Source organism: Gavia stellata, chromosome 1 (assembly GCF_030936135.1).
Source record: "Gavia stellata isolate bGavSte3 chromosome 1, bGavSte3.hap2, whole genome shotgun sequence".
In the NCBI taxonomy this organism is placed as follows: Eukaryota; Metazoa; Chordata; class Aves; order Gaviiformes; family Gaviidae; genus Gavia; species Gavia stellata.
The window spans coordinates 9,777,942-9,794,615 of NC_082594.1; the positions used below are offsets into that span (position 1 = coordinate 9,777,942).

The 16,674-nt window shown below is 41.5% G+C and overlaps 1 protein-coding gene across 1 annotated transcript in view; it reads left to right on the top strand.

The window, feature by feature from the left end:
• The first annotated feature begins 10,160 nt into the window (after positions 1 to 10,160).
• TYR (tyrosinase) overlaps positions 10,161 to 16,674 on the top strand; it is a 51,677-nt gene continuing 45,163 nt past the window's right edge. Inside the window, exon 1 of the mRNA XM_059824328.1 lies at positions 10,161 to 11,003. Within this exon, the coding sequence (XP_059680311.1) occupies positions 10,161 to 11,003 (843 nt within the window). The remainder of the gene's footprint in view (positions 11,004 to 16,674) is intronic.

The window sequence follows — 16,674 nt, forward strand, 5'->3', positions numbered from 1 at the left end:
AGTACCTCAGCCTTTTCCTCATCCTTCGTGACAATGTTCCCCCCCACATCCAGTAAAGGATGGAGAATCTCCTTGGCTCTCTTTTTGTTGTTAACGCATTTGTACAAGCATTTTTTATTATCCCTTACGACCGTGGCCAGGTTGAGCTCTAGCTGGGCTTTTGCCTTTCTAATTCCCTCTCTGCATGACCTAACGAGACCCTTGTACTCTTCTTCAGTTGCCTGTCCCTTCTTCCAAAGGTGATAAACTCTCCTTTTTTCCTGAGTCCCAGCAAAAGCTCCCCGTTCAGCCAGGCTGGCTGTCTTCCCCGACGGCTCTTCTTATAGCACATGGGCACTGCCTGCTCCTGCGCCTTCAAGATTTCCTTCTTGAAGAAGGTCCAGCCTTCCTGGACCCCTTTGCCCTTCAGGACCGTCTCCCAAGGGACCCTCTTGACCAGTGTCCTGAACAGGATGAAGTCTGCCCTCCAGAAGTCCATGGCAGTGGTATTGCTGACCCCCTCCTTACTTGGCCAAGAGTTGAGAATTCTATCATTTTGTGGTCCCTAAGCCCAAGACGGCCCCTGACCATCACTTCTCCCACCACACCCTCTCTGTTTGTAAACAGCAGGTCAAGCAGAGCACCTCCCCTGGTAGGCTCCCTTACCAGCTGTGTCAGGAAGTTATCTTCCACACACTCCAGGAACCGCCGGGACTGTTTCCTCTTGGCTGTGTTATATTTCCAGCAGGCATCCGGTAAGTTGAAGTCCCCCACAAGAACAAGGGCTTGCGATTGTTAGGTCAAGCCCATCCCATATGACTAGAAATAAATTAAGGTTAATTTAAACACTCTAGTCACAAGAATCTCTTACACATGTCAGAAATACTAAACTTATTTCTTCCTATATAAACCTCTATAATTTGTCTTAGTACTCTGCACAACTAATGCATCACTTGCTTTTCAAACTATTTATTTTTGATACCTTCTACATGTATGTTCTCTGGCTTGGGGAGAAGTAAGGACTTCCAGGAACATACCTGGTCATTCATTTCTTTCAAGCGCCTTTCTAGGCGCATGAGCTCTCCCAGGGCAAATGGTGCACAGATAATGTTTACAGTATCCCTGTGAATAAACTTGAAGAAATCTGTTTTGTTGGTGACAAAATCTACTTTTTTTCATCCAGATCTTTGCTTTTTCTTCTGAAAAGTTGAAAACAGGCCTACTTTTTAATTTGTAAATTTAACTTCAAATTTTTGTGCGTTGTTCTTCCTAATTGCTTGGGAACCTTTCTGTCAAGCATCAAGGAGATACATGTTGTAATATTTGTGCACTCTGCAGTAGAGACCAGGAACTGCCTGGTGACATATGTGCAAAACGTACCACTGTCTGCAATGGAGCAATATTTAATATGCTTTTGTCACAGGAATGGTCAAACTAAAGCATCGTGTTGTCCATTATCCTGCCCCCACAACGGACCGTGGCAGATGCACTATGGGTCTGGGAACAGAACAAGCCTGTAGAGACATTTCCCTGGAGTGATCTCCCCTCCTCAAGCAATTTGGGGTTCAGAGAATTCTGGAGCCAGAGATGGTGCATTCGTACTGAACAGGCCTTGATAATTTTTTCTTCCTGAATTTGTCTGGTCAGTTTTTGAACCTATGAACAATTTCAACTACAAGGGATCTAGCAGCTTAACTATGACTTGTAGGAAGAAAAATCTCGTTTTGCTTGTTTCAAACATACTGGATCCTAATGGCAAAAAATAAGGAGAAAAATGAGAAAAATCATTCATAATTCACCTTCTCTGTATTACGCAAAACTGTCATCTATTGTCAGAATCATTGTACATTACTTTGGAAGGATTTTTTTTCTCCATTTTCCCAGATGCTTAATGTCTTACCAAGACATTTTCTTCTTTATTCAGAGAGTTTGCAGCGTGAGAAACTGAGTTTCCTATCAGCTACTTGCATTGAAGTGAAATTGAATGTCAAGGTCTTATATATATATTTATTTAGCTGTGGATTAATTAGTGAAGTTCTACAGAGAAAGCCAAATTCAGTACAATTTGATTTTTCACTACAGTCATTATTTGGAAGGGGGGGGGGTGGAATCAGAGACTACATCTAATATTTGAGTCTTTTGTGTAGCTGGGCCTTTGAGTGTTGTCAGGCAGTTATGGAAGGTTAATAAGATTTTTTGAATTCTAAACAATGTATGTCTTTTTCCCTTATCTTTCATATGCTGTTGAGAGTTTTAAGTTAATAGAAATGTGAGTGGAGCTATTATAATTGCCTACTTTATTAGCTGCGTTTCCCCCCTGCAATGATCTGGGACTGAAGAACTGCATGATCCTCTCTGCTCTGCAGAGTGGGAGAGCAAAAGGAAGAGCCGTGTCATTCTCCTGCGGGTGCGCTGGACTTGCAGGTTGTCTCTTTCTTGCCCATTGCAGCGAGGGAGGCCCCTGCTTGAAAATCTTGCAATAATAAGCAGCTATGCAGGTAGCAGTCTGGGAGATTAGGGAAAATTCGCTTTCCACAGCTTTCCTTCTCCCATCGTGTCTCATGGAAAATGTCTGTATATTGTAGTCTCCGTCAGCCTGATTTTATCTCATTTGCTCCTTCTACCAGTTACCAAGATAAGGGGGTTTCAGGCAAAGCAAAAGCTGTGGACTTTAAGCACCCATTAGCAATAAAAAGTCATGATGTTTGAGGGGTTCTCTGAGGTATCCGAAAGTGTAGCCAGCCAAGCTGCTTTTCAAACCCAAAGAAGGTAAAGCTTACTGCAGGTTAGCATAGTCTTCAAAGGAAAGAGTCTGAATGCAACGTATGAGATTAATTACTTCTGTACATTTTTTTTTCCACTAGAACTAATCACATTTATTCACATTTTTGGTGTTTTTTCATTTTAAAAGATATTCTACAGATATGAAAAAGTCAGCATCTTTTCCCACCCTCAAAGTTTTTATTTACCTCAGCAAATCTCTGGGATACGCTTCAGAACAACTGTAGCATTCTCCTCACCATTTTCGAGTATTCAAAGGATTTTTTGGTAGTATGTTAAAAGGACCAATTTATGACTAAAATAATGTGTGTTTAAAATTAAGAGAAAAATATGTATGTGAACTGCTTATCTGATGCATGGGTCCCCCTTCTATCTACAAGCAAATGCAAGGTTCCGTGGAAGCCTGCTCTTGTCTCAGAAGAGATTATATGAGGTGACCTCAGCCTCAGAGGGTCCCAGCTGGTTTATATACACGTACCTGTCCCAGCTAATTCTCTCATTCTTTTTCCAAATTTAGGTTTTGACACTGCAAAGCCGTGTTTGCCTTACTGCCAGGAGCTGCTGAGACCTGCTCTGTGCTAAATGTCACTCTCATGTTTTTTAATACGCTATTTGATTATCTGTTTTCCAAAGCGTGCACACACACAAAGCCAACAGGCAGCTACTAGGAGTTTTTATTATTCTTCTGTGCATCTGCAGAGCTGGATAAATGGAGCAGGACAAGGCTGTGAGAAGGGCCTAGAGGCACTTATTAGACACAGCTGTTTCTGAAGAGGAGCCAAGCACGGTGGGCAGCCCAGGAGGAAGGTTCCTCTCAGTCAACCTGCAGAGGGTTGAGTTGATGAGAGGACACTGGGAAGAAGGAGGAAGATTACAGGTTTTTAACTGCAAGAGTAAGACTCTGCAGTTGATTGAGATACAGCTGTGGGGTACCTGCCACAAGGGCAGAGGATGCAGCTTTGCAAAATGGGTGAGCCAGTCCAAGAGACCTCCAACAGAGCAAAGACTGGCCTTGCCTCTTCCCTGGTTGTTTCCACCACTAGTTTTGCATGAGTTAGTGTGCTTGCCTGACCCCTCAGCAGGACAGTTCCCCTTGGAAAATAAGCAAAACATTAACCCAGCAAAAAATATTAATAGTTCCCTTGCAGGTTGCTGAAAAACTTTCAGTGCTTTCAGCGTCAGTGAGCTGTTAGATGAGACAGGGATTTCCTGAACCAGCATGCTATTACCCACCTAGTTAAACCCGGGCCCTAGCCTGCTATCAAGGCCAAATTCACGTATCAGCCACAAAGTAGTAAAAAATTGTATGATACTTTTCCCCTGAAAGCTGATAGGAAAGCATTCAGACCCACTTACCAAAATTTCCCCTCTGCCCAGTGTGCTCCCAAAAGCCAGACGCCAGGCTGCCTTTCAGCAAAGAGCTGAAAGCAGAGGTGAAGTGTAAGTGGAGTGTAATAAAACTATAGAAAACATTGCTTCAGCATCCCCCTTAGATGCTGTCCTGTCATCAAGACTGGTATATATCAGATAGGTTTTGTGTCATCTGCAGCAAGAACCCAAATCCTGTTGTTTGTAGATCGATAGGTTAGTAACTATTTTCATACTATCTTCAGTCTATAACAGGGGAAAAATGCCTTTTGTCTTTTGCAGCTGTTTCTGTAATTTTTTTGCTCTGATTGCATCTGCGCCTCTTCTCCCTTGCTTTGGACTGCAGATCAATGACTTTTTTTCTTACTCTTAGATGTTGCCTGTAATACTTAGCCTATGTTTTCAGACCAGTTTGAATACCTATTTTCTGGTGCTCTAAGTCTGTCTCTTGGGCTCCAAGTATCATATCAAAAATAACATGGCTGCGTAATAAAAGCACTGATCCAGTAAAGCTCAGTGGTTCAATGTTGTTAAAATGGCTAGATTAACTTTGTGCAAGAAAGCTTTGTGACCAATCAAATATCATCTGTCCACACCTTTATGCTTTTGCTAGAACAAGTATTTCTCTTCTTCTCATGCACTATAAAACCCATAAAACAATAGCACTGGCATTGTGTTGTCTGACTAATTCAACAATTCTGAGACTGGGGATTCATGCATGGACCGGGTTACATCAGGATCAGGAAGGAGGTTGATCTGCTAATGCAAGGATTGCTCTTCATAACTGTGATAACACAAATTCAGCCTAAGAAACCAACTACACCTGTGAATTCTTTCTGTAAGAGTTCAGGGCTAAGGCTGGCTGGGGTGACAGGAGTGCTTTCAATTGCTGCACAAGCGAAATTTAATTGAACCTTGCACTGAATTTCAGATTTTGGCCACAACAACCTCATGCAACACTACAGGCTTGGGGATGAGTGGCTGGAAAGCTGCCCCGCAGAAAAGGACCTGGGGCTGTTGGTCGAGAGACGGCTGAAGATGAGCCAGTAGTGTGCCCAGGTGGCCAAGAAGGCCAATGCCATCCTGGCCTGTATCAGAAATGGTGTGGCCAGCAGGAGCAGGGAGGGGATCGTGCCTCTGTACTCGGTGCTGGTGAGGCCGCACCTCAAATCCTGTGTTCAGTTTTGGGCCCCTCACTGCAAGAAGGACATTGAGGTGCTGGAGCGTGTCCAGAGAAGGGTGACAAAGCTGGTGAGGGGTCTGGAGCACAAGTCTGATGAGGAGCGGCTGAGGGAACTGGGGTTGTTCAGCCTGGAGAAGAGGAGGCTGAGGGGAGACCTCATCGCCCTCTACAACTACCTGAAAGGGGGTTGCAGAGAGGTGGGTGTTGGTCTCTTCTCCCAAGTGACAAGTGACAAGACGAGAGGAAATGGCCTCAAGTTGCACCAGGGGAGGTTCAGACTGGATATTAGGAAAAATTCCGTTACTGAGAGAGTGGTGAGACATTGAAATAAACTGCCCAGGGAAATGGTGGAGTCACCATTCCTGGAGGTGTTCAAGGAACGTGTGGATGAGGCATTGTGGGACATGGTTTAGTGGGCATGGTGGCGTTTGTTGGATGATGGTTGGACTTGATGATCTTACAGGTCTTCTCCAACCTTAGTGATACTGTGATTCTGTGATTCTGTGTGATTCTGTGATTAGGGCCGCAACATCCTGTTCATGGCTGAATATGCCCATGGTTACATCTATCAGAGCATCAGTTGTGTGGACTGCATATTAGGTATGCTGGTCCCAAGTTAAAAGTTGGTTACTTACAGCATTCAGAATAATTTTTGAGCCTGGGGTTGTCCTCCTTTCGTACATCCAAATGGGTGTTTAAGCCTTATCTTCAAATATCGTACCAAAAGGTGTAGACGTCTTTGTCTTACACTAAAAAACTTGTGGGAATTTCTAGTCTGCTTCTTAATAAAGAGATTTAATTAGTAGGAGTGAACTTGGTGAAATTCTTAAATTCTAATCAGAAGCTTGATTTTTTTTCCACCTAAGGATAAAAAGTTCATTATAAATAGAAATTGAATGTTTTCCATTTCCTTGTGTAATATTTAAACACCTAGCTGCTTCATGGCTCTTAACGATAAGCAGGACTTTTCTTAAACTTCCCTTCCCCTTTTATCAGTAACCAGGAGATGGATTTTTTGTTCTGGTTTTGACCACAATGTAGTATCTATGACATGTGTCATCGTCCTACATCCACTCCTGTTTTCTTTCTCCTGGGGGCCAGGAGTCAGATTTGGCTCACTGGCAAACCACTGAGGAGTCCGATAGCTCCATCTGGCACACAGGTCGTGGGGCAAGGGAGGAAAATGATGCTTTGTCCTTCTGCTACAGGAAAATGCAAGCTCAGCAGGAGCTCAGGGAAACATCTGAAACCAGGTGCCTTATGCAGTGTGGAAGGATTCTGATGCTGAACAGCAGGAAACAGGTAAGGATCAGAGAGCACAAGCCGAGCCTACTGGTTTGTCAGACTGAATTTCCTGGCTGGTTAATAGACTATCTTTCCTTCCCTTTGTCAGTGCTTTCTCATTGTCAAAAGGTCCTTGTACTTATCCATCTCAAATAACAATGTAATTTTTTTTCTCTTTTTCACTTGACAGTTTTTCTTTCCACTGGAACTGAGCAGCACCAACTTTTTCTATCCAGCTTTTGTTTCTTCACAGTTTTATACTTGACTTTTAATATAATTACAAATAAAAATGATTCTCCATTTTCCCATCCCAGATTCCTTTTTTTCCCCACTCAAAATAAACAACTGGACCTTAAAATCCCCCCTAGAATTCCTAAAAAGTTTCAAGAAGCAACATTGAGGGATACTTTCCTCATGGTGGCATCCAGCTATCAGAATTTTTCAAAACCCACTAATATTACTTGAAACTTTGATTGCTTCAGTATCAGCAGCCCAGAATTGCAAATTCCTGTGACATCTTCCAAAGGGAAGAAATCAACTTTTGAAGATCAGCCCAGTCAGATCTGAGGAGACCAAGAGTTATTTTTATGAGGTTGTATGAACCCCCATTCAATGCCATTGCTTTTTTATTTGGATTGTTCCTTTTCTTTGTCCATAACCACATCAGAAAGGCACAGGCCATGTCTATACAAAGTTTGGTTTAGCATTGCAGCATAGTGCTGAAAATCTGATCCTAACGCCGCAAGCAAGCCAGCACGCAAACTTCAAAAAGACATCTCACTACCCTGTGTCTGGGGTTTTTCCTTCCGATAACTATTGACATCTCTATAAAGCACTTAAGAACCTTGTAATGAAAACACAGGTTTGATTTTAAATACTGTCATTACTGTGCTACTCTACTAGACTGAAACCAATACTTTAACTGATCCAGTTGCAAACTTTAGGTTGTAGTTAAGATTTAGGGAAATGAGGCAGAGCCCTGTGCTAGTCTGTTGTTGAAGGTTGCCTCCACAAGACCCAGCTGTGAAGTGATTCCTGGTCATTTATGCTTTGGAATCAAGTAAGTTGGATATAGCCACTAAACCCCTGTCTTTCATGTTCTTGGATACGGGAAGTGGTGTGCCTTAGCCATGCTGATCTTATGGTCCCCCTAGCTTTTGTATACCTTAAATGAATAAGTCTTGACCCATACTCAAATGTGGGGACCCAGGTGTGAGAAATGGGTTATTCAGAGCATACGGCAAGATGATGCCAACCCACTGGCAGAACACAAGGGGAAGAGTTCTCAGTTAAAAAGACTAAATTCAACTTATGCACAAACATCATGCAGATATGATGGCTTTGTTAGATGAACAATGAAATAAAAAGCGCTTGGTTGAAGCACAAGAGAGATGGAAAGTCCCATGAGACCTTTTTAATGAAGAGAATTTTGCCCAGATGCAGCATGTAAGGTGTGACTGTCTCATGTTTTGGTCACTCTACAGAATCACATGGGAGTAAGAACACATATTTTCTTACTTGTTTAATGCTTATGGTTGCTGATATATAGAAAGTTTGATTTCCCAACTACTATCTGAATCACTGACAGTTATTCAAAACAGGACTCTGCTCAATAGTAGGTCAAGGAGGGCGTGTGCTGCTCCTCAGTCACATTCCTCATTCAGAGTTTCTCCTTTGTACCATTTCACAGGGGATTCCTCTGTTAAGCAGCTGCTTCAGAAACTTGTCATATGACAACTGGCAAGGCTCGGATTCTTATTTTTTACATTGAACATAAAATCTCATTTGAATATAAAAATAAGTTATTGAATGTATTTGTGTGCATGACTGTCTGCCTAAATATATGTTTGGGGGCTTTTGTGGTTCAGTCTACCTCAAGCCTTTCCCAATGCCTGTAGCTTTTCAGTGAAAATTAAAAAATATGTATCGTTATCCTCAGAGATGGGTCTCTTCTCACATATAATAGTTTGGCACTAGCCTTCATGGGAGGAACAGCGAAAGAAATAAATTGCAAAGGTTTTCCAAACAGCCAGGCACAGAGAAAATAAAATGAATCAAACAAGTAACATTTCTGAGATGAAATCTGTTTTACAAGCCTAGCATGGAAACCAGGGGAATCAGTCAAACAATAGTAAACATCAGCCTGTGGTTAGAAATATTTTTTGAAAAAGCAGCTCCTTTTCCTTTGCCCTTCTTGCTCCAAGCTCCCACATCACAGGCTCCCTGGCAGCAGGACTCGGGGATAATCTCCTGGAATACCTGAGGCGTAGAAGCCAACAGGATTAAAGCACCTCGTGCTCCTCAGCACGGTCATGTGACGACCTGCTGATCCCAGCAAAAGGCATCGTTTCCCAGCAAAGTTCTCACTGCATTTGCCTATACGTTGTTCCTGCCCTGCTGGGATTCTCCCTGAGCATAAGGAAATAATTCACAGTGTTTTTAGTAAAAAAATAAACCCAACAAAACCGCTCTTACTAATAACAGTGGTAGCTGTAGAAAACTGTGGATAATTCATGTGCAATTTGCCCAGCAGAAAAACAACTGCTGTCCCTTTGCTTCAAGGGGCAGCTTCAAAGAATGTTTAACTTCTAATCCAGCCATACAGCTCTGTTAGCTCTAATCAGACAAATGTGTAAGAAGAAAGAGGTGGGTGGTCTGGAGGCTGCCCGGTAACATATCCAGTAAAGAACATAGATATGGTGTTTGCAAACTGCCCGATGGGAGAAAAACAGGAGTCAAGATTTATTTTCCAGGTCCAGAGACAACTGCTTAAAGTGCTTTCTGTAAATCTACTGGCAGATTGCCTGTATTCCCTGCAAAACAGCAGAGAAGATTTTGATGTAGATTTCAATGTGTCAATAATTGTCACAGTGCTATGGATTCTAGAGGAATAAAAAAATATTTTTTTCTGAAAAGTTCATCACTTCCCTTGTGAAGTTACTTTGCTGTATGCTGGCCCGGGAAAGGTAGCTTACACTGAAATATAAAAATGCCAAGCCAAACCATTTATTCTGGTTCTGCCCTATGTTCACACTAAATCTGACCACATTTTATGTTTGCTTTCTTTTAAAAAAATAGATAGCTTACCTCCAAATTGTTTATTTTCTCATTTTTAGGTTCACTGTGCTTATTTAACTGATCAGATTCTTCTGGGTCTTTTTTTAAACAACCATTTACTCTAAAGTATATAATCAAACAAGGAATCTGAAGAGCCAACGATTGTTTCTGTGTCCAAATTTTAATTTTACTTCCTCTCCAATTGCCAGAGGAAAGCAATCATGTGCTAGGCAGAAGATGAAAGTTTATAATAAATGCCTCTATTTTGAAACCTGTAGGGGGTGGGGAAAAAAGTCACTTGGCTTTCACCCAGCACATGTGATGATCAGATTAACCCTGAAGTGTATTTTGTGTGTAAAATGCATCCAGGGTAGGAATGGGGCATTGGAGGGTGCACTGTAGCAGAAGACAGCGGTGAAGCTTTCCTGGTGGAGGGGAGGAATTTCTTTCAGACCCAGGACTTTGGAGGGCTCAGAGAGAGCACTCCGTGCACTGAAGCGTTATGCCGATGCTCTCCTGCTGTGCTGTGAGGATGTCACTGTTTGCCATGGGTTTTCTGCTAGTCATCCTTCAGCCGTCCACGGGGCAGTTCCCCAGAGCCTGTGCAAATACGCAGAGCTTGCTGAGGAAGGAGTGCTGTCCCCCCTGGGCTGGAGATGGGTCCCCTTGTGGGGAGCTTTCCAGCAGAGGGTCCTGCCAGAACATCCTTCTCTCTCAGGCTCCGCTGGGACCACAGTTCCCTTTCTCAGGAGTGGATGACAGAGAGGACTGGCCCTCTGTATTTTACAACCGGACGTGTAAATGTGAAGGCAACTTCATGGGATTTAACTGTGGGGAGTGCAAGTTTGGTTTCTCAGGACTCAACTGCAGTGAAAGGCGACTGGGAACAAGAAGAAACATCTTCCAGCTCACCACCAGTGAGAAGGACAAGTTTCTTGCCTACCTTAACTTGGCAAAGAACACACCTAGCCAGGACTATGTTATTGCTACTGGCACATACACTCAGATGAACAATGGCTCCAACCCCATGTTCAGAAACATCAACGTGTATGATCTCTTTGTGTGGATGCATTATTATGCCTCTCGAGACACACTCCTAGGTGGATCCAATGTGTGGCGGGACATTGATTTTGCCCACGAAGCCCCTGGTTTTCTGCCTTGGCATCGGGTCTTTCTGCTGATGTGGGAACGTGAGATCCAGAAGATAACAGGTGATGAGAACTTCACCATCCCCTACTGGGACTGGCGAGATGCAGAGGACTGTGTGGTCTGTACTGATGAATATATGGGTGGCAGACATCCCACCAACCCTAATTTACTCAGCCCAGCATCATTTTTCTCCTCGTGGCAGGTAAGGACAGGCCAAGGGGAAGGGGATGGGAAAAGCAGATTGTGCAGAATTATCCTACCTGACTTTAGGCACTTAAGTGAGGTGCACAAGCTGGGAGCTTAGCCGTGCTGCATTCCCTTAGACGTTCCTGGAGAGAAAGTAAGCACTACCAGAGAGCAAATCAGATATTATGTGGACTTAATCTTCATTTAGAGCTGTTCATTTGTCTCTTTGTCTCTTCTCTCTCTGACTGTAGTATTTAGGCTGCTTAATTAAGAACTTAAGGTGGAAGGAGGAAAGTTATACCTGTGTGTCTAGACATGGCCTTCAGCAGGCTAAACATCTTGGGTCTGCTGAAGCAGTCAGGTGAGAAAAAGCAGAATTTATGTACACGAATTGCTAGCACACAACCATTTCAAGACAGCTGGCGACGGAATGATAGAAATAGAAGCAAAGAGTTTTCAGAGTCTCTACCCCTCTCCCAGTGTCTTCTTCCATCCAAGAGTTAAAAACTGTCCAATTAAGCTCGTCTGCTTTCAAATTAAAAAACAAACAAACAAAATAAATCTTTAGAATGCAGAACCAGCTGTATAATTCACATCAGTAGTTCAAAAGATATATAAGAAGTAATCTATGTTGCTCAAAGAAACCAAGTAGTAAACTCAATAGCTATTCCTGCTACTTAAAAGCACTGCAAATTAAACCAAGGTAAATTTACATATTTACATAGGTGATATGTTCTCATATAGCTGAACTATACATGCTGTTGTAACACTGAGAGCTTCTAGACTTTTTTTGTCTCTTGCTCATTACTGTCACATCGCCTAAAACACAGTGACAAAGGTCTATTGGCTTCCATAGGCACACTCCATCATGACAATAGCAACAGTCCCTTCTGGCACTGAAGTCTATGATTATGTTGGTGTAAATCTATCTTTGCTCTATTTATTTCTGTAGCAACAGCCCAAATGAAGGTTGGGCAGTTTTAGTGATTTAATGGAAAGTGAAAGAGATACAAGCTCCAGCAGCTCTCTGATATTCTGGCATTACAAAACAGCATCTAACTGGGCTGGTTATACTGTATTTAGTCTTGATTTGTGTCCTCTGAACAATATAGGCTGTGTATATACCTGTAAATTCAAACATACCCATATGCTGTAACAGACCTATTTTAGGACATTTTCTGGCATACATTTTGTATGTATTGATTGGTTCTCCCCCAAACAGGTGCTTCTCAGGGACCATTTCCATGAGAATGTATGCATACAGCCACCCTGTTTGGGAGGCTAAGACAGTTTTACTGGCATAGACATGGATTATTTCAAGTCATTTGGCCTCACTGCCCAGGAAAGTTCCTGGGCACATTTAATTTACCAGTGTAGGCATAGCCAGAAAGTAGATATAACTACAAGCATGTTTTTTCATCCCATTTTCCAACATTCTGCTCATTTCTAGCAGCATGAATCTGGATGAACTCTCCTAAGTTAATTAGATTGCATTACCAGAATGAAGTGGATCTGATGCTGTTCTGCACTGAGCTGAATAAAGAGTTATGTGTAAATGGTACAAGTGTTAAAAGTGGGTTAAATGAACCCAGAGTTGCACTGGTTACATCTGTCAAGTGGAGTTATCCATACAGTATATTGGATAAGATAACCAAGGTAGTAGGAGGCAGGTAGTATAAAGGAATCAGCAAGTTGCTAGCAGAATTTTCTGAAAGGTCTGGAGGGGTCAGATAGTTATGTTTTTAGCTCATTTTTTCAAAGGTACTATTAATCATATCCAGATTCTTAGAATTTTTCCATCCCGGTAATAAGTACCCAGAAAATTTACAAGTAGTAATGAATATATTTAAGAACGAGTCAGGTTTATAACTTCTAATTTAAGGTCAGTTACCACAAATATATTTTGAAAATTAAGACAATTTTTTATGAAATGAGTTGCTTTAAGAGATATTTTTGTATAACTTTAATAAGTGCAACAATAAAAATTGAGCTATGCTTAAAACACCTTCAGTGTCGGTGTATATATGTAAGAGCACCTAAGTCCTTCGCTGAAGTTTTCCAAGTAATTTGTGAAAATGGGTGCTTATCACTTTTATTTTTCAGCCACTTCTGGAAATGCTACACTTTTATCAAAATTTCCAAAACAGGGCTACAGTAACTTTACCTTCAAAGGGTATTATTCCCCTTTAACATCTTCTATCTATGTACAGCTCTGGTGCCTTATCTAGAGAAGGAATGAAAGAGATTAGACTGATCTGCATTTTCAGTCAGTGAGTTTGGGGTGAAGATACAACACAAACTGATCTTTCTTTATGAGCCTTGAATACAAATTTAAACAATTGCTTAGGATGGAATAACTTAGTCAACGCAGTTCCTTCAAGTAGCACAAAGTAAGAGATCAGAATCTCACTCCAGAAAATCAAAAGGGAACAAAAATAGCCTTAGCTTGAACCGGAAAACAAGCCATAGATCTGCTGCAGAATACACTGATTATTCGAACTCTGTAGCTAAACAGCAAGAGAAAAAAAACAGAAGTGGATCTAGAAATGTGAAGGAATTTAGGCTTTTAATAAGCATTCAAAATAAAAAGAGGGCAAGAGAAACCTTTTGAATGATCTATACCACCTATAATATGGTGTCCTTTTTAGAATTTTAAGTCTCTTTCCAAAGCATAACAAAACAATGCCTGCTATGTTAGGAAATAGTTATAGATTTATTGAAAAAAAAGGTAAATTGACCATTTACAGAACAGCACCTCTCTTTTTTTTAATTCCTGAAGAAAGGAGAAAATACTTTATTCCATTGAGAAGTTGCCATGGCAACATGGATACCCATGAATACATGCTGAAATTCTTGCTTTCACCTTACTTTTTCCTCAACACGCTGCTGTTACCACTTAGCTGAGTGAATTATCTGTCCACATTTTTCTCATGTTTATCATCTAAGTGAAACTTCTGATTCCTGCCTCTGTTTTTACCAGCAAGACGATCAGTAATCTTTAGTGTTTTTATTTGTTTGCTTGGCTCATGTTTTAGGGTAGGTGGGAAGGATTTTCTCATGTTTTCAGTTACTTGCTTGTGATGATTCAAGTGTTGCATTCAGATTTAGGACTGTATGACAACTACTAATGTTTTACCAAATTTTGCAATTCCATGCCGACGTAATGGAAAGCTATGTGAGAAATAGAAATCTTCCATGACATTTTGAGAGTTTTTTGTTTTAGTGCCTATTTCTATAAATATTCAAGATAATGGATTTGCTAAAGAAATAATTATTATGCCTCACTTAAGTAGTAGTAGGCGAAATTCTGCTCTCCTCTGCATCAGAACTAATTTGGAGAAATAACTGAAGTCAGTGGAGCTACAAATGCATAAAAAGCCTTCTGCAAATAAAAGCAGAATCTTTCTGCTGGTAGTTAACATTAGAGTTTGGGAGTCCCCACGGTGTGCTAGACAGACAATGAAGAAAATAAAGCAGGAGAATGTAAGTGCTGGTTTAGGTTTGCTATTGTGGCAAGCAGGCTGTACGACCAGCTTTAGCCCCCTGTATTTTGTCGCTCCTGAAAGAAGAGTGACTTGAGGGAAGTAATTGCATAACGTGGAGAGCTGTCTGCCCTCGGATGTGCTGGTGTAAGCCTGCAGCCAATTCCTTGCTGCAAGCACCGAGAATTTCCCTTAGCACTTCATTCTGTATCGCCCTGCAGAACCACTTACACAAATGCAAAGCTGCTACAAAAGGGAAACAAGTTACACAAATAGAAAATAGATATAATGCTCCTGAACTAATAATGACAGTACTTTAGATCCATTACCTGAAAATATGACTTCGTAAGAAATACAAAATTCAGCTATTCAGGCACAGTTATTTAATTCTAAGCACAGTTTATCAAGGAGCTGTATTGCTAGCTAAATAGTCTGAGAGGAAAACTTGAAGCACTATTTTATGTCCACCTTTAAAAACTGCAGGAAAAATTAAAAAATACAGAAGCGAACACTTCTTGATTCTTAAATCAACCGAAGTCTTACATCTATCTGCTTGTGGACACCCAAGTCTCTCATGAACTCAGTGACATTATTTTTTATTGCAACTTAATAAGTTTTGATGCCAGCTACAGGCTGGTAAATTAAAAAACACCAGCCCAAATGCAAAAGAAGAGTTTATCAAGACTGGTCTCCTAATGATATGCTTACATGGTTTGTAAATTTGAAACATTTCCTATTACAAAGAGATAAGTCTCCACATGCCACACCTCTGTGCCACAGCCTGAGGGAATAAGAATCTGCGCACAGCACGAGCAGCCACTCAGGTATCCTCAGCGTCTTTATGTCACTGTAATCTCAAAGTAATTCCCCTTCCTCCATGGGATCACGAGTGGCTGACAGCAGAGTTTGGCCTGTGATTGCTTGGCTGTTTTCTAGCATATAGCCATGCTTGCTCAGGAGTCGTGTAGTGTAAAAAATAAACATCTTCAGAGGTGTATAAATTTATAGCTAAGGAATTTCATAAAAAATGGGTTTTGTTACTAATTCACCAGAAAAAGGAACTTACCCGCAGAGAGATGTGTATTAGTGAATTTGCTGTATACGTGGAGACAGCAACACTAACGGTACAGCTTGGAGACAGCCAGAGAGCAGGGACCCACCGTCTGCCAAACCAGAAAGTGCTCATGAATATTTCAGCAGTAATTGATAACTGAGTTTCCTACGCCACCCCAGCACCATGTTCAGGTGCTGAAAGGGGTGTGAGTTACCCCCCAGCTCTGGGGGATAACCTCTGAGCAAAGAGGTGAAACTCAGCCAGCTTTTACTGAAGGCTGGGAAAATACCTTGAAGGCCCTGGGTTTGTTTCAGTGCTGTCAATTCATGTTTGTCTCACCTCCTTTTAGCTTGAGTGTCACAGCTCCTCCAGTTAATGCAAGTGCTGTAGGGGTCAGAAAGATAATTAATGACCTTATCCTTGCACAAAGATGTTTCTTAGAATTTCTTCGAAGCTTTGCTTTCCAAATTGTATTTTTTTCGTTCAGTCCTCTGCCTGTTTTACCTTTCCATTCCTGCTAATATTCAGGAGTACATGAAAAAACAGATATAAATACACACAGTCTCTTAAAAACTTTTTGGTCTGCTATAGATACAGCACCTTTTCAAGTTCTGCCTGTAAAAGCACGCTCCCAAAATACAGTTTGTTCTGTTGCAGGTTATTTGGGGATTTCCTTGTATTTTCCCAGTTTGGTGAGTAAATGGCTTCTGGATGCCACTTAAATAGGATTAGATTATGCCAGTCCCTAATGTAGGCAAAAAAGTAAAAATTAAACTTTACAATTGCCAAATATTTTAAATCCAGTGTGAGGGCTGCACTTTAATGCCATTCCCAAGCAAGGATGTGAGAATTGTAGACTCACAGAATCAGAATTGTTTAGGTTGGAAAAGACCTTTCAGATCATCAAGTCCAACCATAAACCTAACACTGCCAAGTCCACCACTAAACCATGTCCCTAAGCGCCTCATCCACACATCTTTTTAAAACCTCCAGGGATGGTGACTCCACCACCTCCCTGGGCAGCCTGTTCCAATGCTTGACAACGCTTTCAGTGAAGGAATTTTTCCTAATATCCAGTCTGAATCTCCCCTGGTGCAACTTGAGGCCTTTTCCTCTTGTCCTGTCACTTGTCACTTGGGAGAAGAGACCAA